Source organism: Somniosus microcephalus, chromosome 14 (genome assembly GCF_052327205.1).
Source record: "Somniosus microcephalus isolate GS21.2 chromosome 14, FLI_Smic_1.0, whole genome shotgun sequence".
In the NCBI taxonomy this organism is placed as follows: Eukaryota; Metazoa; Chordata; class Chondrichthyes; order Squaliformes; family Somniosidae; genus Somniosus; species Somniosus microcephalus.
In genome coordinates this window covers 20,624,636-20,650,803 of record NC_141000.1, presented here as the reverse complement: position 1 = coordinate 20,650,803, position 26,168 = coordinate 20,624,636, and the positions used below count along the sequence as shown (strand labels likewise).

At 44.4% G+C, this 26,168-nt stretch overlaps 1 protein-coding gene across 3 annotated transcripts in view; it reads right to left on the bottom strand.

Moving 5' to 3' along the window:
- reps2 (RALBP1 associated Eps domain containing 2) overlaps positions 1-26,168 on the bottom strand; it is a 324,931-nt gene that overhangs the window by 250,378 nt on the left and 48,385 nt on the right. For all 3 annotated transcript variants that reach the window (XM_086006315.1, XM_086006317.1, XM_086006316.1), the window contains exon 2: positions 10,472-10,595. In XM_086006315.1, coding sequence (XP_085862441.1) covers positions 10,472-10,595 — 124 coding nt within the window. The remainder of the gene's footprint in view (positions 1-10,471; positions 10,596-26,168) is intronic.

Genomic DNA, 26,168 nt, shown 5'->3' with positions numbered 1-26,168 from the left:
AGACGCCGCGTCTCAGCTGCTCCTGCTGCACGCGCACCCTTTAGTAAGGGAGCGGCGCTCGGCTGAGGCCCGCCCCTCCAGCCTTCACAAAGATGGCGGCGATCGGGGGCCGCTTGTTGACTGAGGCCGGGAGGTGCCTAGCTCGGGCGTGGGTGCGGAGGAGAGGCCGAGGCTTCGAGGCCTACCTGGAAAAACGGGGAAAGGTAGGAAAATTAATGAGATGAGATAAAAGATTTAGAAAGTAATTAACTTTTTTAAAAAACAATATGTGTTTTAAAAGCAACGTTTTTTTGAAAGACGCAGAAAGCGGGAAAAAGGAAAAGTTTGGAATCAAGATGGCGGCGACTCACCTCGGTTCAGAACGATAAGGCCCGCCCACACACGCACTGATTGGTCGACCGTCAGGTCACCAAAGCGTAGGATTGGTCAATCGTCCCGTCACTCGACCGTAGGAGGGCCCGGCCGCACGCACCAGGAAGCCGCCGTACGAATGGTCGACCTCGACGTCACTCGATGCTAACGAGCGGATAATGAGCGGAATGTTGAACGTTTTTTGGATACCGCGGGCGCAATTTTTGTCCGGCCGAAACGTAAATACGCTTAGGACGGTTCTGGAATCGTCAGCTTTCTTTCGACGTAACGCACATGTAGGTACGCTCTATAACTTATGAGTTTATTCAATACAGACAGACGGCATGACAGACAGACAGAAGAACCGCTTTATCTATATATATAAAGCGGCTCTTCTGTCTGTCCCGATGTCTGTCTGTCTGTCTGGTCTCTATACGTTTGGAAGTTACAGAGCGTACCGACGCGCGCGTCGCCTCAAAAGAAAGCTTGCGATTCCGGACCGGTCATAGGCGTATTTACGTTTCGGCCGGACAAAAATCCCGCCCGCGGTATCCCAAAAACATTCAGCGTTCCGCTCATTAGCATCTCATTAGCGACCGTGTGACATCGAGGTCTTCCTACAGTTGAGTGTCGAGTGACTCGACGATTGACCAATCCTACGCTTCGGTGACCTGACCGGTTGACCAATCGGTGCGTGTGTGGGCTGGCCTTATCCTTCTGAACCGAGGTGAGTGGCCGCCATCTTGATTTTCCACGATTTTTTCCCCCACACTTTGTGTGTGTTAGGGAACTAAGCTAAATATTTCAATTATGTGTTAGGCAATTAATTAACAATTTATTTGAGTTTTATATTGTGTTTAGCAACCCCCCCCCTCCCCCCTCCCCCTCGCGCAGGGGGGACTCGGGGCCTGAAGCTGAAAAAATTTCTCTCTCTCTCTCCTTCTCCTCTTCCCTCTCTCTCCTTCTCCTCTTCCGCCTCTCAGGTGTCGCGGACGGAGCGCGGGCGCGCCGCCTGAAGTTTCCCGCTCGCTAACGGCCTTGCTGGCTCCCGCGGGCCACTCGCACTGACCGCGCATGCGCCGCCCGCACTCACTGCGCATGCGCTGCCCGCCCGCCCGCAGCGGCCGTCCATCAGCCGCGCGATACGCGGGGGACCTCAGCAACGGCACCGGACCTCAGGCGCTAGGCAGGGGGAGGGACAGAAAGGAGTGGGGGAGGGGAGGGGTGGGGGGGGGGGGAAAGAGAGGGAGACAGGGAGGGGCGGGAGGGAGAGAGGGGAGGGGAGGGAGAGGACATGACAGGGAGAGGGGGGACACACAGGGGCAGGGAGACCAAACGCCCCAAAATTGCCCTCGCAACGCGGGGCTCCCCAGATAGATATGCTATTGAGACAACGACAAGAGTCACTGAATGTTACAGCACAGAAACAGGCCTTCAGGTCTGTGCCACCTAATCCCACTCACCATGTTCCCTATATTCTTTAATAATTCTCTTTCAAGCAACTCTCTAATCCCCTTTTTTTTAAAAAAACATATAGCGTCTTTTATTAAATCTGAGTATTAAATGCAAAACAAAATCTGAAGTCTCAAAATCTAGACCTACCAAATCTAAATGTTAATCCAGATTCTATCACTCTGAAAACTTACGGTCAGGATTTAAATAATGTCTAGTATTTAGGGGTTCATAAATACACTATATATAAATCTGAAGACATTTTTAATCTTAAAGATTTTAAGAAGGACATAATAAATCAAAGTCATGCAACCAATACTTAATCGAGCTAGGATTTTAAACATTACCCACAAGCTTAAAAAGATAAAATTAAAATAAGTAAAATAAGAAAAGGACTTAATGAACTGAATCGGGCAAAATTTGACCACAATAAAAAGCTTTTTGGATGAGATTTGAAAATTGGCATGCCAAGTTTGTTAAAAAGCTTTACATTTTGCAGCAAGCAATTTTAGCCTTGGCACTTGATAATTGCAGATAATTCTACTACTCCTACTTTAATCATGTTACAATATCTGCCTGCTTCACCACGACATGCAAGCTGTGATCCTGACCAACAGATCCACCACAGACCCAATTCATGTTCGGACTGGGATCCAGCAAGGCTGTGTCATCACACCAACGCTCTTCTCGATCTTCCTTGCTGCAATGCTCCATCTCACCCTCAGTAAGCTCCCCGCTGGAGTGGAGCTAATTTACAGAACAAATGGGAAACTGTTCAGCCTCCGTCGCCTCCAGTCCAGGTTGTCCCATCCTCGGTCATCGAATTACAGTATGCAGACGATGCGCGCGTCTGCGCTCACTCGGAGGTCGAACTCCAAACCATCGTTAACACCTTCACCGAAGCGTACGAGAGCATGGGTCTTACACTAAACATTCGAAAGACAAAGGTCCTCTACCAACCTGTCCCCGCCACACAGTATTGCCCCCCCCCCAATTATCAAAATCCACGACAAGGCCTTGGACAACGTGAACCACTTTCCATACCTCGGGAGCCTACTGTCAACAAGGGCAGACATCGATGACGTAGTCCAACACCGCCTTCAGTGTGCCAGTGCAGCCTTCAGTCGCCTGAGGGAGAGAGTGTTTGAAGACCAGGACCTCAAACCCGGCACCAAGATCATGGTCTACAGAGTAGTGATACCCACTCTCCTGTATGCCTCAGAGACATGGACCATGTACAGCAGGCACCTCAAAGCACTGGAGAGGTATCACCAACGCTGCCTCCACAAGATCCTGCAAATCCATTGGCAGGATAGGCGCACCAACGTCAGTGTTCTCGCTCAAGCCAACATCCCCAGCATCGAAGCTTTGACCACGCTCGATCAGCTCCAATGGACGGGTCACATTGTCCGCATGCCTGATACGAGACTCCCAAAACAAGCGCTCTACTCGGAGCTCCGACACGGCAGGAGAGCCCCAGGTGGGCAGAGGAAACGCTTCAAGGACACCCTCAAAGCCTCCTTGAAAGAGTGTAACATCCCCACCGACACCTGGGAATCCCTGGCCCAAGACCGCACAAAGTGGAGGAGAAGCATCCGGGAAGGCGCCGAACACCTCGAGTCTCTTCGCCGGGAGCAACCGGAAGCCAATCGCAAACAGAAGGAGCGCACGTCAACCCAAGCGTCCCACCCACCCGCCCCTTCAACCACCGTCTGCCCCACCTGTGACAGAGACTGTAGGTCCCGCATTGGACTCATCAGTCACCAGAGAACTCATTTTTAATGTGGAAGCAAGTCATCCTCGGTTACGAGGGACTGCCTTAGAAGAAGATATCAGGAACAAGCAGCCTGGTGCTATTTGTGACTACCACCAAGTTCATATTGCTCAAGTGCAGCAATATTTAACTGAAGAAAAAAAGTGGAGAGATAAGGAATTTCAGCTTTTTGTTTAAAAGGTAACTTGCTATTCATCAACACATTTAACAAGTCACAATTATTTTCTCGCATTCACAAATGAAGGGGAGGTAATCCACCCAAAATGCTTGCCTTTATCATTGGATCAAGACTTAAATGTCATCTCCACAAAGCAATGTCTACTCAGAAATCCTGGCTCGTTTACGGTCTAGTTATTTTTAAAGTTCTAAAATGGAAGGCAGATGTTAATTACTATGGGTGTTTACACAGTCCGCCTGATGTAGCGATATCCTGAGAAATGACCTACATAATTACAGCCCGCAATTCAATCATCCTACACATGAATACTAAATGAGGATCATGTCTTTACAAACAAAGAACATGAAGTCATTTCTTGAGCAGGTATGGTGGGGATACTGTACAGTTACAATTATATATTCGAGAAGAAAAAAAAGTGTGTGTGTGGGGTGGGGGGGGGGGGGAATCCCAGTAAGAATCTAAACATTTTAAGAACATTATATCCACTCATATTTTTCATGACTGGTCAGTTGTTTCCATTGAAGAATCAAATGGAGCTTCAGTTTCTCTTCCCCTTCTGGTGATCTCATGGATTCTTATGGACAGACTTAGGGCACTCAGTAGATTTCTACACATAAAATTTGAAACTTTGTCCCAATAACTTCTCTTGATATTTAACAGTGATATTTTCTCACTTCCCCCACTACATAAACACTTTCAAATGGCGCCGTTCCAATATTGGCACATCACCACATTGTGAACATCTTATTGATCAAGAACACAAATATTACAAATGTAAAACAAAATACTTCCTACTTCTCTCTGAAGGGAATCCTTTAGTTGAGAGTTTAAGCAACATACGAAACTGGTTGAAGCTAGCAATAACATTTCAAGGGATGGTGGTAACCCACCTTGGTTTGCATCACTGCCTGGAAATAAAACAATCAAATCAAACTTGTTTGGACAATATCTCAGGTTGTTGCAATGCGTACAGGTTGGTCATTGTGGCAATAGGCACAGCAAGTTGTTGGTGATTGCTTGACCATTAACCTACATTTATATAGTGCCTTTAACATGGTAAAACGTCCAAAGGCACTTCACAGGAGCGTTAGCTAAGAAAGTTCGACACCAAGGAGATATCAGTACAGGTGACCAAAAGCTTGGTTTTTAAAGGAACGTTTTAAAAAGGAGAGAGAGCGGTAGAGGCGCGGAGAGGTTTAGGGAGGGAATTTCCGAGCTTAGTGCCTTGGCAGCTGAAGGCACAGCCGCCAATGGTGAAGCGATGAAAATTCGGGCTGCGCAAGAGGCCAGAATTGGAGGAGTGTGGAGATCTTGGAGGGTTGTAGAGCTGGAGGAGGTTACAGAGATAGGGAATGCCATTAAAAAGGAATGTCATGCTCGGCAAATATTCCAATATATTTTGTTTCAGGACCAACTTGGCAAACATCTCTCCAGACACTGATGGACCCGTTATCCACATCTCCATCCATTTGGGTGACAGAAATAATTACAATAAATGGGCTCCATGCGCAAGATCACAAGTTTCAGACCATAGGAAGTGTGGGTTTGTCCATAGAAACTGCATTGATGAGTATGAAGAGTGTGTTTGAAGAAGCTTGAATTGTAACAATTTCCATTTTGTACCATATAGTTTAATACAGCTCTCTGCTGGTCCTGCACAGCCCAGGTCTGGCTTTTACAATGCTAAAGTTCGCGCATACGTGGCAGTGTGAAGGGGCCGTGCACCCAAAAAAATTACCGGGAACACCAATAGATACTATGGGGAGACTTTCTTGTAGGTGATCTGGGGGAAGGTGGAAGCGGGATAAATGGTCCTAAAACATATCTTGTCTCCCCCCACTTCTCTTTAAATAGTAGTCCCTTCACTTATATTCTGTCCCTTTATCCTCTGTGTTTTTAAATGCAGAGGAAAAAGATCCTGACTTGCAAATATATCGCCGTTTCTTCATTGTCGCTGGATCAAAATCCTGGAACTCCCTCCCTAACAGCACTGTGGTAGTACCTTCATCACACAGACTGCAGTGGTTCAAGGCGGCGGCTCACCACCACCTTCTCAAGGACAACTACTGATAAATGATGGCCTTGCCAGTGACGCCCACGTCCTGTGAATTAATAAATATATTTCTTTCAAGTCCAAAGTTAAAGTCCGAGGTCCAGTGGTGGATTGAAGTCGAGTTGAAGGCAGAGTTGACGGTCTCTTATTCATTCTTCCTTAGAACCTCAGAACAGTGGAACCCTTAAACTTCCCTCATTCTTTCCTTCCTGCTACAATATTCAGGTTTTTAAAACCCAAACGTGGTTACCTAATCGCTATTTCCCCAATTTACTTTGTCATATTTTTCACAGTCTGTACATTGGCTTGGTTACCCATGGTAGTACAAGAGGTAATAAACCATTCCTGAAGTAACCCAACTAAAAATGAACCCTAATACAATAGCAAAATACTGCAGATGCTGGAAATCTGAAATAACCAGCAGAAAGTGCTGGAAACACTCAGCAGGCCAGGCAGCATCCGTGGAGAGAAAATGAACCCTGCTTCTTTATAATTGGACATAATGCAAGAACCTGACAAGCAAGCCTACTCTGGAAGAACAGTTAATGCTTGGATAGCTTTCAATACATTAAAAACAGACCTCACCTTCCTTTCACTGAATCACAAGATTACTTTCATGCATGAATAACTTGGAGCTGAAAGGAGACAATAGACATTTTAAGCCTGACTGTTCCATTGCCTTTCAGTGCGCGTAAGCGTATCGGTGAAACAAATACTTTTGTTCCCTAAATGCAGGGTACACAGTAGCCTTTGCCTCTTTGAGTGGTTTGCTACCTAAAGAGAAAAAAGTTGCCATGGGAACACACTAAACAAAAGTGGTACTTATTATAATTCTACCTCCATAATTACAAGTTTGTATTATGAACTCGTGTGTGTAGGCTTTGTAGTTACATAGCTTATAAAAGGGATTTTGCCACTTGCTGTATTATTACTTTGACAAGTAACACTTAAATTATCTTCTTCAGGTCTCTGATTTCCTCGGTTGTACCCAATCCACCACCGGCGCACTGTGACTGCAGTGTGTACCATCTACAAGATTGTCTGCAGCAACTCGTCAAGACTTCGACAGCACCTCCCAAACCCTCAACCTCTACCACCTAAAAGAACAAGGGCAGCAAACGCATGGGAACATCACCACCTCCAAGTTTCCCTCCAAGTCACGCACCATCCGGACTTGGAAATATATCTCTGTTCCTTCATCATCACTGGGTCAAAGTGCTGGAATGCCCTCCCTAACAACACTGTGGGAATAGCTTTACCACACACACAGTGCAGTGGTTCAAGGAGGTGGCACGCCACCAAGTTAAAGGACAATTCAGGTGGGCAATAAATGCTGGCCTTGCCAGCAATGCCCACATCCTGTGAATGAATATTTAAAAAATGTAAATGTTAGATATTATAGCGGCAGACTTTAACCAGTCATATTCTGTTGCCAAAGGTATGGCAAGCCTTTCAGATGTTGAAAATAACATACTGATAGGATCCAAACTTCACTTGTAATTAAACTTGTGACACTGAAGATGAGACTGATTGATATTGAAACAAGGTACTGTAAATGGCAATGGACTTTGTAACATCCTATGTCGACCATAGGGTGGGGGTCCTTTGTAATTGTAGTCTGCTATCTATGGGAAGATAACAGAGTAAGGGGATTAGTTTTGGATTGCTCTAGTTAAAGAGTGTGTCCGGGCAGACACATTGGGCCAAATGGTCTTTCTGTGCTGTAAACATCTATGGTTTTATGCAACCTTCAAAATAGATGCAATACCATTTATCAAACACGTACTCAATAGAATATCAACTTATGCTGAAGATTGATTACAAATCACATGTTTAAGGATTAGGAATTAAATATCTTGGAAATTGGAGTGTGATACATAGAATCTAAGTGAAAGGTGAATGGGAGAATATATAAATAAAACAAACTAAATGAGAATTTCACACTCTTCAAAATGTTTTAACAAGGCTGCCAATAAGGTAACCCTACATGACACAAACAAGAACCTGGAAGCCGAATATTTTCAGTGTCTGTCTGTAGTGTTGAATTACAGTACTTCTTTGGAATTCCTGTCCGACTGGTCATGCGCAAGTACACTGATTACATAAATAATAAGATACGATACACATGCAGATCTTTACTGAAACCCTGAATGTTGCAGAAGTGGTACAAATACTGCACAGAGTAACTGCAACCTTTTCACAAGTTTGTTCCGCGTTCCCAGTCCTACGTCATGAGTTCAGAAAAAAGTCAGTCATAAAGATAAATGGTTCATCTAACTCGTGCATGTATCCAGAGAAATTCAGCATAATTAGATTGTTTGAAGATCATGGGGGTGTTAAATTATCCATGAATTACATGAAAATTAAGTACTTCTGTAAAATATGTGCATTTATAACAAGGAGACTCAAAGATAAAAAGAATAGTTTTTATACATCTCAAAGACCATCAGAGAGCTTGAAGCTTTAAAAAGAGAGTTTGGTCATCATTTAACTGGAATGAGTTATTTGTAAATGGAATTCATTTTATTCCCCACAGCCACACATTCTTCAATAGGTGGATTGAATATACACTATTACACCAAAACTCAGGCTATAAAGCAACTGACAACCTGTTTAACATTAAACAGATAAATGTACAAAGCTGTCCTTCTCAAAATGTCAAAACAATAAAGACACTTCTCCCAAGCCATTTCTTCACAGAGGATTGATCCTCAAAATAGGGATGCTTAGATTTAGCAAGGTGAAACATTACCAGAGTCACAAATTCAGTTTAGTCTGTCTGATGGCTACAGGCTGACTGATGAACTGGGTGCAAACAGCCCCAGATAAGCCCACATTCAGAAGCTCTGGGCCACAGAATTTTCTATCAAAAGTGACCATTGGCCCCTCTCATTCTCACTAGCTTGACCCATGTCTTCACCCCAGGCAGAGCTGTCAATCAAGAACCCCCTACACCACAGTGGCCGGATTCACCAATCTGTGCCAGATAACCTGAACGACCTGTTCAAGATCCCGGTGAATGTATGTCAAAACAAAAAAAAAAGACAGCAACAGATGTAGCTCTCATAACTACATTAGAGCAACAGCCATTCAAACAATATTCTAAAAAGACACACACAATACTGGTCCTTAGACCGACTCCCCATGATTGCTGCTGTAACAATCCAGTTGTCGCCTGTCGGCAACTGTATTTCAAGAACACATGGACAGGCCGTCCACCACAGAATTACTAACTGCACGCACATATCCCGTTGGAGCACATGCAGGTAACCCATCAATGTTATGAACTCTTGCAGATTAAATTGTTGTCGGTGAACCTGGGTTTTTAAACCCGATGTGTCACGACAGGAACCAAACAAATAATCTTGGATAAATGTGCACCATTCTTGTCACATGGATTATCGAGACCCAAATTGGACAGGTGGTCACCATACCTGGGATGCAACACTACTGCCCACGAACCCCAGACTCTGAATTCCCAATCTCAGTTGGGTTACCATGGCAAACAGTTAAACAGAGACTAAGCACTTATCCACAGGGGAGGGGGTTAAAATATTTAAGAAAAATCTAGACATAGTTTATCCCAACCTGCTTTTGCACACCATGTAGCAGCCAGTTACAAAGTATCTTAGATTGGGACCACATCACCCACTAGGTCCAATGGGCATGGATGGTCAATGACAAAGGACAACAGGACATAGCCCAATCTCACCTCTTAAAAATCTTGCCTGACAAAAGGGCACACAGACGGAGTGTTCCATAGCATAGGCCGATATCTGTATAACACCACACAGCTAGTCTCCAAGCTTCCCAAGTCATTGGGGCAAAGACGAAATCAAAAGGAGCCGTTTCCCTCCAGGGAGGAAGAAGAAACACTGGAGGGCTGCTCTCATGTACCTCCTCCTAGTAGCCAGCAGTAAAGTACTTTTATACCACTGGCTCTCTTCTTCCTGTCTGCCAAGACTTCATTTCAGGCACTGTTCACCACCTTTTATACATTCAGTGATGGGTGCTCGTTTCCATTATACATGATGGAAAGCTAAAGTCTAAAAAGCACAGCTACATATGGCTGTAGGTTTCCTGCTGCTCTGGTTTATATTTAAGTGTGAAATCGATATGGTGAGAACCGGCCGCAGTGTTAACACAGCAATTTCAGGGACACTGCAGGTAACCTGCGACTCCTCTCTACTAAGGATAATAAAAAGTGCAATAAGACCTTAAAAAGGCCAGGAAAAATATAGATATCTCCAAGCTCTATAATTCAAATGAAATTTTTAATTCAATAATCCTAGAAAATATGACATTTATTTAGATTATACTTTAGACATTGATCATCCAGTTTCACTTGTACAGGAGCATTTTCGTCAATTCAAAAAACGTGCTGAAATTCTCCCAAGCAGCTTTTAACCTGCATCTTTCAGCATCGTATTTTAATTTTCAAATTAAAAATAGGCATGAACATTTCTATGCAGGCTCATGAAGAGGAGTGATCATTGTCCAATTTGCCATCATGTTAACAACTAATGGCTTACTTATTTGCCAGGCACGACTGTTCACTTCATCCCAACAGACCCATTAGGTAGCAAATCTAACCTGCAATGCTTCCATCAAAACCTCAACAACAGCTATATGACCCAGTATTAAAAGCAGTATTACGACTTACCACTGTTAATGCTTTCCAGCTGTACTGGAAGACCAGACTGGGCTGCAGCTATTAGTTTCAGGGCAATGTAAAACTGACCACGACCAAAATAACCCAGTTGCTTTGCACCACATAGGTTCATGATCTAAGAGGAGCAAAGAATATCATCGGTTAATGCCATGGTAAAGAACTCTTCTCAAAAATCATTTCCAAATTATTCATAATGACACTTTGGTTCACATTACTAATGATGAACAGCAACACCGAAGGAAGGGAAATATGTTTATGGATTAGAGGTCATAAAAAGCATTAGAAAACTGAAGTAAAAATGTCATTCATATTCAATTTTTGCTTGCTTTGAAGTCCAATTTTTTCTTATAAAAAGAACGACTTGCATTTATATAGCACCTTTCATGACCACGGGACATCTCAAAGCACTTTACAGCCAACAAAGTACTTTTGAAGTGAAGTCACTGTTGTAATGTGGGAAACGCAGCAGCCAATTTGCACACAGCAAGCTCCTACAAACAGCAATGTGATAATGACCAGATAATCTGTTGATTGAGGGATAAATATTGGCCAGGACACCAGGGATAACTCCCCTGCTCTTCTTCGAAATAGTGGCATGGGATCGTTTACGTCCACCTGAGAGAGCAGACGGGGCCTCAGTTTAACTTCTCATCCAAAAGATGGCACCTCTGACAGTGCAGCACACCCTCAGCACTACACTGGAGTGTCAGCCTAGCTTTATGTGCTCAAGTCCCTGGAGTGGGACTTGAACCCACAACCTTCTGACTCAGAGGCGAGTGTACTACCCACTGAGCCACAGCTGACACTTATTCCAAGTTGTGTTACTTTACAAAGATCAGAAGGATAATACAGTTTGAAAACAAGAGAACCCAATTAAAAACAGTCATTTAGCAGCTCGCATTCAGTGTTCAGCATAACCACAATTTTTAATATTTTATAAGCCCACGCAATCACCAATCTCCTGCAGAGCCAATATAGTTTGGACAAGAGAAACAGCCACATGAAACTGGGAACAAAGTAAGGGTGTTGACCCTGCCACTTAAATGTATTCAAATTGGAGGCTTTCCGTAAAAAAATCAGACAACAGTCCACATGCTGACTAAAGCGAGGAGACCTGCCCCCTCAATCACACTATGGATCTCGCAGACAAATCATTCTTTTAATTCAGGTGAGGCAGGAAAATGCCAACACCTGACTACCATCTATTTGGCAATCGGAAATAATGCTAAAAGCAGAGGGGCAACTGTCGCACAAACATTCCCCAAACAGGTTAACAGCAACCTGTCACTCAGCTACCTCGTAACTTCCACAGACAAGTCCCTTGTAGCCTTTTATTCCAAACTGTATGTTAAACAGAAAACCCTGCCAATTTGAATTTTACTTGGAACCAGTGCATCATTTCTTTGCATCAGTAACTTTCAGGATGTGTTTAAACATTAGCTTAGTAAATTGTGCTTTGCAATGCTAAAGTTGCAGTATAACTCAAATCAGATCCTGAACTAACATAGGTTTGACACTACATTGAGTAGAACTGTAGTGTGGGGTCAAATCCGGTTTAAGTACCCAGACGGTCCCTTGAACCTCTTAAACATCCAAAGTCAAACTAAACATCGAGTGGGAACACTCTTGGTCATACGCGCTAACATTTAATTTTAACTGCTAGCAGAGGAGCCCCGTGCAATTATCCAAGTATTCTTGGCCAGGAGTGTTGCAGTTTTAGCCAGGTGGTATCAACACAATCCTACCGTGCTGCAAACCACACTGCAGCCAGTGGTCTGAAACAGGTAACTGTAGTATAAATGCACCATCACATGGAGCTGAATGTGTCTCGTTCGGCATATCGCATGTGCAAATATTGAAAGAAATCACGACCGAGGTCAAACTCTCCCCGTTCTTGAAGCACAAGGGTTTATCCCCACGATGAGGATGTCCCCATACAGACACCCTTGATGATGTAAGCCAGCATTTCTATCTCACCATCACTGCCTTGGAAGGCTTCACTGATCACTCTGAATAATAAAACTGTCCCCGATGGCAAGGGGCAAGATTTTCATGCCTGCCATAACCTGCCCTCCCAAAGCTAGACACTCCAGTCTAGGAATATCCAGAGATAGCTGGCACCCAGAAAATGACGGATGTTACAAATGCAGGCTTTGGAATCAGACGACCACACAATTTTCTTAGGCAATAAATGTTCCAAATCCAAACCTCAGCCGAGTAACTTTCATAGAAGATAGGAGGAGTAGGCCATTCGGCCCCTCGAGCCTGCTCCGCCATTCAATGAGATCATGGCTGATCATCCAAATTCAGTACCCCAGACCTATCTGAATAGGTTAAAGGTGCTGCATAGAACTTTCAAGTACATCCAGGCAGAATGTTTCATTCCCATACATGATTTTTCATGTGACAGCCATTTTTATGCAGCTACGTGCCATCCACATAGTGAGGGACACTGGGCCCAGCTTTGTACATCTAACTGACCCCGTCCATATTGCCAGCAGCTAATTCCCCCAAATCGGGAAAGAAAAATATACTTTCCTGGACTGCTACCCTAAACAACTTTATATTGAGCAGTACAAGCTGGAACTCCCCTTAAAACCAGCAAGGAAAACATTCCACGGAGTCTAGGCGTGCAGCCACAAACAACCGTAGATCCCCCAGGGACAGGGAAATGTTATCCGATTATAACTAGAGCTTGTATTTACTGGAGCTCATACCCTGACGAGCCTTAATTGTGGCAATACTAAAGGCAAATAGCAGATGTGACGGAAGGCTTCCCATCGAGCTTGTTTTAGTATTAATAAATTACAGTACTTGACCTCAATTTCGTTTTCTCATCTTCCATATTAGATTTATTTTTGTACTACTATATTCTGAAAATGTAAGATTTTGCAAGCAGCTTCTGCAATTAGTCTGTACGGCTCAGTTACTCACCGGATAACCTAACGGAGGGAAGGCCCCTGCTTTTGTCAGGGTCCAGCTCTCAGCACCAAATAGAAGGGTCAACTAGACACTAATCTCATACATTTTTCTTTGCAGTTCATCAAATAACATTTCAAGCCAGAGCACTGCACCTAGTCACCTCTTTATTGCATCCTCCTTCATTAGGCATACAACTCCCAGGGTCAAATTAACCAGGCCACCCCTTCCTTTCATTCTCTTGGGCTCCTGCTCCTACAAAGGAATGGTCTTTTCGGCAAGCGGATGCTTAGACCCTGTTTCCCCCAACCGCCATCAGCTGTCATCGTTCAATAGAAGGGGAACATCTTTCCCTATTCCAGATCCTTTGCTGGGTTTTCAGCAACCCCGACACCTATTTCTCATCACCTTCAACATCTCTTCTTCCCAATGCTTGACTCACAAAATTGTCCATGATTGTATTCAGCAAGACCCAACGAGATTCAGCTCCAAGACTCCGATCCTCCTCCAATCCTCACAGAAGCCTTTGTTCTTTCATGCACCGCCTCTAGCCAACTGGTAATTATTCCACCGAGTCCCTGACACTACTCGCTCCACACTTGCATCATGCGCCTACATAAAGTCTATGAAATATATTCAGATCTTTTTCATATTCCCAGCACTTTCCAATCGTCTGTCTGAGCAACAAGATTTGGTCAGCAAATCCACATCTCCTGGACCCACAGACATTCCCACAACTACTTACTTATTTATTTGTACCCACTTTGTAAACCCATACGTTCTTTATCCCCCAGACTGTTTAGGAGGTGCAATGATGCCCTTTCACCAGCTCAACCCCTATAGGTGACGCAATGATGCCCTTTCACCAGCTCAACCCCTATAGGTGACGCAATGATGCCCTTTCACCAGCTCAACCCCTATTTTTAAGTACTTCAGTAGTAATTCCACACAAGCCCGAGGCTTTTTCTCTTTTCAACTACCTGACTGTCCATCTTGCCTCCAGTATCACTTCTCTTTCCATCTCGCTTGCTAAGTGCAGCAGCTCTTTGGCCAACCTCATCACATTGCTTGTCCTGGTGCAAGCTAGTCTGAACAGCTAGAGTATCACAGGTATAGGAGTACTGTGTAAGCTGAGATTCAAACGATTTACATTTTTTGTAAATTCGTTGTGGTATCTGTTTACAGGGTGCATATATAGTGTATTACAGGCTTTTGTTTTATAAATAGAAGCATTTTATTTTCAGGCACACTGGTTCTTGCTGCAGAGCAATGCAGAGAACCTCACATGGTGCAGACTTCCATCCTGTTCAAGGGTCTTGATAGCCAGTTTTAAGCTGGGGCTTGGAGTGAGGTCCAGAGCAAGTTGGGGAAAATGAAGGCAGCATGACTTTGGTAATGTAACAAGCACAGTAAACCTTTCTTGGCCATTTAATTTCAGAGGAGCCGGTCAACATTCACTGAAGAGTGTGACTGAATGCCTCGGAGATTCGAAATAAAGATGGCAACTACTTTCAGACTGTGTAGTTTAAAATTCCCTTTTACTCGATCACATTCATATTTAACAAGGTGCTTTGACTGGTGTGTTGCAAACAAATGCAGCACGAATGTGCACAGCACAAATGAAGTTTGGATTATTGTTTGTGACACATTTCGTGGCTACATCATTTGTCACCGGCACTAATGGAAAAGTTCCAATGCAGATATAACCCAAGCATAAACAACACACATATTAAAGTTATTAATTGAAAATGTAATTTTACAACAAGACAGAAAATTTGTATTCCATATTCATTCAACTGTGTCGAACACCAAAATATGCTTAATTTTAACTGTATTTTACCTGGTTACATGTTTGTAATAATCAGCAGAAAGCCTGCCTTGAGTTACAGCAAAAGTTAAATACTCTAGATGGAAAGCTGACTGGCAATATCTTTATATTATATACTTAGTTATGGTCCCAGTTTTGTAGTAAGCTCTCGAGACGTATTAGGCCAGCTGCTGACACGATCACCGTCTTTGCATAGCATCGCGCAATAGAAATTCAATCATTTCTTTGTCAATCTACCATTAGTGGATTAAATAGACCTGGTGTGTTTTCATTCAGCTATGAATTCTTGCTGCTGCACGAAAATACTACAAAGAAAAAATGATATTTCAATTGCGAATCCCCAGAGTTGTAAGGCTATAGAATTGACTTCCACAGTTAATGGCTGAGGCAGAAACTGTATCAACATTCAAGATTGGATAGGATAGAAAAAGTGGTGAAGGAAACAGGGTGAGTAAATGGGATTGGGACTATTTGCTCATGCGGAGGGCAAATGCCAGCACTGGCTGGTTGGGCCGAATGGCCTGTTCCCATGTTGTAACTTCTACGTATTTCAATTCAAAAGATGCCAGAATCATCTTTGTTTCATACCCAAAATCCTTTTCTGTTGTTCCTCCCCCAAAAGAGGTGCCCATGATTCGAGGACTGAACCGGTGTCTTTCTCTCCCAACTCCCCTCACAGTTTCCACCGGCAAAAGGGTTGGTGACCAGAGGACACAGATTTAAGGTAATTGGCAAAAGGCCCAGAGATGAGATGAGGAGAATTTTTTTTTTTTTTTTTTTTTTTTTTAAATGCAGCGAGTGGTTATGATCTGGAATGCACTGCCTGAAAGGGTGGTGGAAGTAAATGCAATAGTAACTTTCCAAAGGGATTTTGATAAATACTTGGAGAGAAAATTGCAGGGTTATGGAGAAACAGCAGGGGAGTGAGACTAATTGGATAGCTCTTGCAAAGAGCGCAAAGGCAGTTCTGAGCTGTAAGATTCGATGATTCCCTCTCCAACCTCATCTTGTCCACGAGACCCACCTCCTGCATATTTAACCCCATTTCCTCTAAAATGCTGACCACCCAATGTCCCTCGCTCCCACTGCAAATGGTTCCCTTTCCTCATGTACTGTCCGCCTTCCGTTCAAAACTGCCATCAGCTTTGGTTTGCCCTAGAATCGGAAAGATTTGAGACAGGTTTTTGAGGGCAGGGTCCTTTATTTAAAAAAAAAAAATCACTTGATGGACAGCTCTACAGTCATCCCTGAAAGGCCATCAACCTGAAACATGAACTCTGTTTCTCTCTCCACAGATGCTGCCCGACCTGCTGCGTGTTTCTAGCATATAACCGGTGATGTGGTCTTGTCGTGTGTTCATTCTTCTAATATCCGAAGACTCGGAGAATACGAGAGGAGTAGTGTCAAATAAGTGAGCTAACTATAGCAATAAGGATTTCTATTTGATGCTTGTGCAACATTAACTGACAAGGCCATTAAAAAAGCAAACCAAGCACTAGGGTTTATTTCCAGAGGGATTGAATTGAAAAGTAGTGAAGCTATGCTAAACCTGCATCGAACCTTGGTTAGACCACACTTGGAGTTTACGTGCAGTTCTGGTCGCCATATTATAAAAAGGATATAGAGGCACTGGAGAGGGTGCAAAAAAAAGATTTACAAGGATGATACCAGAAATGCGAGGGGAGACATATCAGGAAAGGATGAACAAACTGGGTCTCTCTTCTCTTGGAGAGAAGGCGGAGGGCTGACCTAATAGGAGGTCTTTAAAATTATGAAAAGGTTTTGATAGAGTGGATAGAGAGAGAATGTTTCCACTTGTGGGGAAGAGCAAAACTAGAGGCCATCAATATAAGATAGTCACCAAGAAATCCAATAGGGGATTCCTTATCTGAGGAAGGATGTTCTTGCCATGGAGGGAGTGCAGCAAAGATTCACCAGACTGATACCTGGGATGGCAGGAATGACGTATGAGGAGAGATTGGGTCGATTGGGCTTATACTCGCTGGAGTTTAGAAGAATGAGAGGGGATCTCATTGAAACTTATAAAATTCTTACAGGACTAGACAGACTAGATGCAGGAAGGATGTTCCTGATGACGGGGGAGTCCGGAACCAGGGGTCACAGTCTAAGGATAAGGGGTAAGCCATTTAGGACAGAGATGAGGAGGAATTTCTTCACCCAGAGTGTGGTGAACCTGTGGAATTCTCTACCACAGAAGGCAGTTGAGGCCAATTCATTAAATATATTCAAGAAGGAGTTGGATATATTTCTTACGGCCAAAGGGATCAAGGGATATTGGGAGAAAGCAGGGACAGGGTACTGAGTTTGGATGATCAGCCATGATCTCATTAAATGGTGGAGCAGGCTCGAGAGGCCGAAATGGCCGACTCCTGCTCCTATCTTCTATGTTTCTAGAAGAAACTTCTTTACCCAGAGAATGGTGAGAATGTGGAACTCGCTACCACAGGGAGTGGTTGAAGCAAATAGTATGGGTGCATTTGAGGGGAGGCTGGACAAACATACAAGGGAGAAGGGAATAGAGGGTTATGCTGATAGAATAGAGGAAAGACGGGAGGAGGGGCGAGTGGAGCATAAACGCCGGCATGGACTGGTTGGGCCGAATGGCCTGTTTCTGTGCCGTATATCCTGTGTAATCCTATGTGTAGTGTATGTACCTTGAAGAGAGAACTACTTTTACAGCTCCTGTATACTGTAGTACCGGCAGTGACCACACCTGTATATAAGCCTTGAGCATCCCTCTGTACTCCGTCTTGAGACTACCCTACTCCAGTAAACACCTGTTGATTGTTAAGTTACAGCCTCCGTGTAGTTATTGGAAAACATCCTACTTTAAGAATCATGGATCTAACAGTGGCGACGAGGTCGATTCGAATCTGCCTGCAACTCTGCATTTCCCTTCAAGGATTCACTCCGGGAGGACGGTGGAAGAAAGTCGAGGCCAGCAGCACAGGCGTCGACCACGAGCAACCACCCAGTCATCTGGCAGAGAGTAAACATCGCAGGGGAGGCTGTTGAGAGCCGAGCTTGGTTCCCCAGCCACGACGATCCAGCAACAGACTGGCAACAGGTACAGCGCAGACCCTTCCCGGACAGCAACGGCTGGAGCCGACCGACGGCATAGAAAAAGCCGAGCAGCGTCGACGGGGTAAGAGAGAGGGTGAAGCGCACAGGGCGCAGCCGGGGGTTGAAAACCGAGCGGCGTTGAGGAAAAACAGAGACAGAGACAGAGACAGAGTAAAGCAGCAGCCGGGTTCAGGACCGAGCGACGGCAACGGGAAAGGCGCACAGGAGAACGCGCAGAGCACAGCCAGGGCTCAACGGCTGAACCGCGTCCGTGGGGAGAAGGGAGAGCGCGGGAGACGCCATTTTTAGAAGCCGCAGCGGAGAAGGGCGAGCACGGGAAGAAAGGAGAGCGCGGGAGACGCCATTTTGTGCCAGCGGAGAAGAAGGGAGAGCGCGGGAGACGCCATTTTAGACAGTTAAATCACACCCAGGGATGTCGAAGAGTGGCAGTATCACTGCGTTCGACAATGACGTCAAAGATTGGGCGACATATGTGGAACGCATTGAGGTGCACTGCAGGGCGAATGAAGTGCCAGATGCTAGGAAAGCACTGGTTTTGTTAAATTCCATGGGTGCAAAAACTTATGGGTTACTGCGAAACCTAATAACCCCAGAGAAGCCCGTGGATAAGAATTTCAAAAACATAGTAGAAATCCTACAGGACCACTTAAACCCCACACCGCTGCTGATAGCAGGAAGATTTAAGTTCCACAAAAGGAACCAACATAAAGACGAAAGTAATGCGGAGTACTTAACGGAACTGCGCAAGCTATCGAAACACTGCCAGTTTGCAGTGGGACTATCAGATACATTAAGGGACAAGTTTGTGTGTGGGCTTCAAAGTGAAGGAACCCAGGAACGGCTTCTATCAGAAAAGGATCTTATGCTGGACAAGGCTTTCAGCATGGCAGTATCACATGAAGCAGCCGCACGGGGCGCTGCTGAGATACAACGGAGACCGCAAGAATATGGCACCAATGAAATGTCATATGGAGCAGGGAAGTGTTATCGCTGCGGCAGAACAACACACGACCAGAAGGATTGTTGGTTCAAGGACCAAGTGTGCAGACAGTGTGGAAAAACAGGACACATAGCAAGAGTCTGCAGGTCAGGGAAGAAAGCCAACAGCAAGAAATCTCCACAGGAGAAGTACAAAAAGGTACACAAGGTGATGGACAGTAGTTCAGACGAACAGGAAAGTGATACAGACTCCGGAAGCAAGGAGCTGGGTTCTCTGAAACTACATAAGGTGACCAAAATGGAGGATCACCAGACTATCTGGGTCACACTCAAGATAGACGGAGTCCAAGTGAAAATGGAATTGGACACTGGATCAGCCCTAACAGTCATAAACCAAAAGGGACTACAAGCGGCTATTCTCACATATACCCTTGAAAGCTACAGAGATTGTCTTGAAGACGTACACAGGGCAAAAAGTCTACCCCAAAGGAAAAATAAGGGTGAAAGTGATATACAAAGGCCAGGAAATACCTAAAATGGACCTATATGTATTGCCAGATGGAGGACCACCACTACTAGGACGTGAATGGATCCGGAAGATACAATTAGATTGGCATTCCATACAGGCACTGAAGGTTGAGGCCAAAAATGATGACGACGTCACACCTGGACGACTGTCAAAAATGCTAACTGACGCATAAGAAGTGTTCCAGGAGGGACTCGGAACACTAAAAGGCATAACAGCAACGATTAAAATAGAGGAAAATGCAAGCCCAAAGTTTTTTTTAAGGCCAGACCGGTGCCTTATGCGATCCGACCGGCTGTCAAAGCAGAGCTGGAAGGGTTGGAACGTTCAGGAGTACTGTCCAAAGTAGACTGGAGCGAGTGGGCTACACCCATCGTTCCTGTAATGAAGAGGTCGTTGAGTAATACGCCTGGGGAAACAAAGAAGGTCCGCATCTGTGGGGATTTTAAGGTGACGGTGAACCCAGTCCTTCACACGGTACAATATCCGCTTCCATGGATTGAGGATATTTTCGCCTCGCTATCTGGAGGTAAACGCTTCACCATAATTGATCTGGCCCAGGCGTACTTGCAAATGGAGGTAGAAGAAGCCTCGAAACAATACCTCACGATCAACACTCAAAGGTCTCTACCAATACAACCGGCTGGTGTTCGGGGTAGCATCGGCTCCGGCTACTTGGCAAAGGGCAATGGATCAAGTCCTGCAAGGGATTCCAGGGACCCAGTGTTATTTGGACGACATCCTGGTCACAGGCGAAAATGACAGTGATCACCTCGCCAACCTGGAGAAGGTGCTCACTAGATTAAAGGAATATGGGCTACGAGCTAATCGCCACAAGTGCGAGTTTTTCCAGAAGCAGATCTCGTATTGTGGCCACGCTATTGATAAAGAGGGGTTACATAAGTCCCCTGAAAAGATTGAGGCAGTAGTCAAGGCTCCAGCACCGGAAAATGTGTCACAACTGAGGTCGTTCCTCAGGCTGACGAACTACTACCATAAGTTCTTACCAAATTTGTCTACAGTATTACACCCACTGAACACCCTACTGCAAACGGGGGTACTAAGGAAGTGGAATGACTAATGCAAACGAGCTTTCCAGAACTGCAAAGAATTGATCACATCAAAAGAGGTGTTGGCCCATTTCAACCCAGCACTACCAATTCGGTTGGCATGTGATGCATCACCCTATGGTATTGGAGCGGTGCTGTCGCACAAATTCCCAGACAGGTTGGAGAGGCCAGTAGCCTTTGCGTCTCGGTCACTAACCTCAGCCGAGAGTAACTACGCCCACATCGACAGGGAGGCCCTCAGCCTAGTATGGGGAGTAAAAAACTTCAACCACTATCTGCATGGGCAGAAGTTCACCTTGCTGACTGACCACCAACCACTTGTCTCCATCTTTAATTCAAAGAAGGGTGTTCCGGTGATGACTGCACAACAGTTACAAAGATGGTCCCTTTTTCTAGGGGTGAACCAATATGAAATAGAATATAAAGGCACGAAACAGCATGGAAACGCTGATGGGCTATCACGCTTGCCACTGCCTACTGTGGAGGAAGCACCAGCAGTGGACCCTATCGAGATATTTTATTCGTCAATAATTGAACGATTGCCAGTAACTAACGCGGATATAGAGGAGACCCGCAATGATCTGACACGGTCTCGGGTATATGATTTGACGGTGAGGGGATGGCCAATGTATTGATTTCTTTGTGGGTTCAATGACGAGACATTTATGAAAGAGAATGTCTTTTAATCTAAAGTCTGTTCAACTCTTTATACAGCATTTACAGGAGACATCCTGCTAGTGATGCATCTAGAACGAAACTGAAACTAAACTCAACTGCCTTGCTTGTCTCGGTCACATGCCCTCTGCTGGTCAGGCACAAGCAATCAATACATGCAAACATGTTATTAAGGCATCATAATCGAACAGGCAAATACCATCTCTATTTGCTGATATCATTACATCTCCCTTTCTTAAAACAAAAGTATTTTACTTTTAACTAACAACATGTTTTCTTTGTATTAATCTGCATTTTAACTGTAACACTTAATGAACTTGCATTATCATTATCATGATCAAGGTTTTTTAACTCTGCTTTGTGTGTTCACATGAAATATGTCAATACACTAGAACTTGAAGAAAGAATAAGATAACATTACTTCCTTCTATAACAATAGTCCTTAAATTTGCTCAATGAGTCTCTCAGGAGGCTTCACGCGTCTTGAGGATTTTCTGATTGATTGTCCTTGAATCTGAGTTGTTGCCTCAGATGATGGTTTCTCAGCTGTGTGATCAGGTTGTTCAACAGTATCAGTCTCTTGACCTGCTGTGGCTGGTCCCATGAGAAGATCTCGACGATTTCTTCTCAGAACAGCACCCTCATCTGTCTGAATGGTGTATGATCTTGGTTGAACTTCACTCAGGACAGTTCCCTTCTGAGTCCATATGTTTGTTTTGTCTTTGAACCTTACTTGGTCACCAGTGTGGCGTTCAGGTAGGTTTTGTGTTCCTCTATCATAGTAGTACTTTTGCTTTTCTTTCTGTTGTTCTTTGAACTTCCTCACTTTCTCCCCCTCTTTTGTTTTCAGGTGGTTCTCCGGGATGGGTAGGTTTGACCTTAGCCGACGTCCCATAAGGAGTTGGGCTGGTGACATACCACACTCGGGCGGCGTTGTGCGGTATACAAGCATGCTCTGGTAGAAGTCAGTTCCACTGTCTTTTGCCTTGTACATCAGTCTTTTCACTGTCTGGACCGATTTTTCCACTAGTCCATTGGACTGTGGAAAGTGAGGACTTGACGTTGTGTGGACAAAGTCCCACTCTTTGGCAAAGTGTTGGAAACTTGCATTGTAAAACTGGGGTCCGTTGTCTGTGAAGACCTCGCTTGCCACGCCATGTCTGGAGAATATGGCTTTCATACATGTTATCACAGCATCTGCAGTGGTGGTGTACAGTCTACAAACCTCTGGATACAGGGAGTAATAGTCTGTGACTACAAGATAGTCCTTCCCTTGACATACGAATAGGTCAGCGCCTACCTTCTGGTAAGGTCTGTCTGGCGCTGGGTGTGGCTTTAGTGGTTCTACCGGATTGCTTGCTCGATATTTCAGGCATATTGTGCAGTTTGACACCTCATTTGTCACATCTTGGTTGATTCGTGGCCAGTACATCACCTCTCGTGCTCTTTTCTTACACTTTGATTCCCAGATGTCCTCCATGGATCTTTTTTAACATCTCTTTTCTCAGACTCTTTGGGATAAGTATTTTACTTCCTTTGTAGGTGATGTCTTCGACCACTGATAGTTCCACCCTGCAGTTCCAGTACTCTGCCATGTCAGGTGAGCAGTCTTGCTTCATGTTGGGCCATCCATCCAAGATGCTTTTCCTCAGTCGTCTCATTGTTTCATCTTTGTTTGTCTCAGTCTTTATGAGCTCCATTTTTGCATCTGCTATGGGCAGTGCACTTGTGATCATGTCCACGTAGGCGTTCACTTTTTCATCCATCTTGGTGTTTGCGGGCTCACTTGGGTCAACAGCTCTGGACAACGTGTCTGCTGTATACATCAGTTTACCCGGTGTGTACGCAACATTCAGTGTATAGCGTTGCAGCCTGATCATCATTCTTTGTATTCTAAGCGGACAGCTATTTAGTGGCTTTTGGAACAATGCAATCAAGGGCTTATGGTCAGTCTCTACACTGATTGCTTGTCCTGCCACAAACTGGTGAAATCTTTCACAGGCGTATGTGATGCTGAGCAGCTCCTTTTCTATTTGAGCATATCGCGTCTCCGCGTCTGTCATTGAGTGCGATGCATATGCAATAGGTTGCCAGTAGTCAGTCATATTGTTGCAGAAGAACGGCACCGAGCCCACTCTGTGATGCATCTGATGATATCTTGATGGGTCTCGCTGGGTCATAAAACCTCAGAACTGGTTCCTCTGTGAGCAGTTTCTTTAGATCGCTCCATGACTTCTCATGCTCATGATTCCATTCCCATTCTATGTTCTTTTCAGTTAGTCGTCTCAGTGGCGCCATCTTTTCTGAGAGGTTGGATATGAATTTACCCATGTAGTTGATCATTCCATTAAACCTCTGCACGTCCTTTTTGCATTGTGGCTTTGGCATATTCTCAATGGCGGACACCTTTCTGGGATCTGGTCTGATGCCCTCACTGCTAAGGATATCTCCCACGAATGTCAGTTCTGTCACCCCGAGCTGGCATTTCTCTCTATTCAGCTTCAGGTTTGTTTTCCTTGTTGCTTCCAGCACTTTTTTCAGTCTCTCGTCATGCTCAGTTCTCGTGGTTCCCCATACTATGATGTCATCCATTGATGTATCAACTCCCTCCAGGTGCTCATAGATCATATGGATAGTTTTGTGATACACTTCAGGAGCTGAGGCAATGCCAAATGGTAACCTTAGGAATCTGTATCTGCCAAATGGACTGTTGAACGTGCAGTCTTGAACTTGCTTCGTCCAATTTCATCTGCCAAAATCCTGATGATGCATCTAACTTGCTGAAATACTTTGCATTTGCAAACTGTGCCATGATTTCCTCACGTGTAGGAAGCTTGAAGTGCTCTCTCTTTGTTGCTCTGTTTAGATTTCTTGGATCCAGGCAAATTCCGAGCTTTCCATTCTTTTTGTCCACTACGACGAGGGAACTCACCCACTCAGTTGGCTCATCTATCTTCCGAATCACGTTCAGGCTTTCCATCCTGTCCAACTCTGCCTGCAGTTGCTTTTGAAGAGCAAACGGGACTTTTCTGCATGGATGTATGACCGGTGTCATACTTTTATCTACTCTGATCGTGTGTTCTCCTAGAATGCAGCCTAGACCCTTAAATAGGTCGTTGTACTCTTTCATGAGTTCATCATAGACTGTCTCTCCTTCGCTTTCCACAACGAGGACTCTCTTTACCAGGTTCAGTGTCTCACAGGCTTTTAAACCTAGTATGGCTTGCACATCCTTTGGTACCACGATTAATGCTAGCGTGTGCTCTCTGTCCTTGTGTGTTACTTTGACAATGCATCTTCCTTTCACTGGTATATCAGTACCTGAGTATCCTGTCACTTTCACTTTTATTCCATGTATCTTTGGTCTGGGTCTAATTTTCTTAAAATCAGTCTCTGATATCACATTAACTTGTGCTCCAGTATCCAATTTAAATGGAATGTGTATGTCATTCACTTTTAGTGTCAACATCCAGTCACTTTCTTCTTTTTTGTTTTCAGACACAACATCTACATTGAACTCCTCTATCTCGCTTTCATCTACTGTATGGACCTTGCTTTGTTGCGCTTGGTTCTTACAGCAACGGGCATAATGGTTGTTCTTGTTGCAACTATTGCATGTTTTACCATATGCTGGGCACTTTCTTGGTGGATGCTGTGTACCGCATTGACTACATGACTTTCGATTGCCCCTTTCATTTTCGTTCGCTGGCCATGCCTCTTTTTTCACATTGGCGCTTTTTGTTAAACTGTTTGTGTCCGTTCTTTCTCACTGCATCCACGTTGCAGCTATTGTCACTGAACAGCTCCTTTGCCTGCAACTTCACAGTCTCTGTAGCCCTACACAGTGCTATGGCTTTTCCCAGGTCTAGATTTTGCTTTCTTAGCAGTCTTTCCCTTAGACCATTATCTGGAATACCACACACCAGTCTGTCTTTTATCAGCGAGTCTGTCAGTCCCCCAAATTCACACGATTTGCTTCGGTTTCTCAGTTCAGTCACATACTGATCAATAGTCTCACCCGTTTTCTGTACACGTGAAAAATCTGTGCCTCTCAAACGTCACGTTAAGGTATGCAGTAGGCCTCAAACTGTTCCATTATTTTATCTAGCTTCATTTTGTCTCCATCAGCAGCGAATGTGAAATTATTATACACCTCCAGCGCTTCATCACCCACAACATGGAAGAACACTGACGATTTCTTATCATCACTTTTCTCGTCAGCTCCGATTGCCGCTAAATACAACTCTACACGTTGTTTGAATCTCCTCCAATTTTCAGCCACATTACCTGTCAACTGAAGCGTCGCCGGTGGGAGTAAACCTTCCATTTTTCACTTCGTTAGCTATTCTCTAATGGTAAGTAACGATGTTCTCTTTTGGCTTGCTAATCTGTGGAGAGCTGATTTAACTTCAGATTTTTCCTCTTCATCTCTTTCAATCACTTCTGACACCATGTATTGATTTCTTTGTGGGTTCAATGACGAGACATTTATGAAAGAGAATGTCTTTTAATCTAAAGTCTGTTCAACTCTTTATACAGCATTTACAGGAGACATCCTGCTCGTGATGCAGCTAGAACGAAACTGAAACTAAACTCAACTGCCTTGCTTGTCTCGGTCACATACCC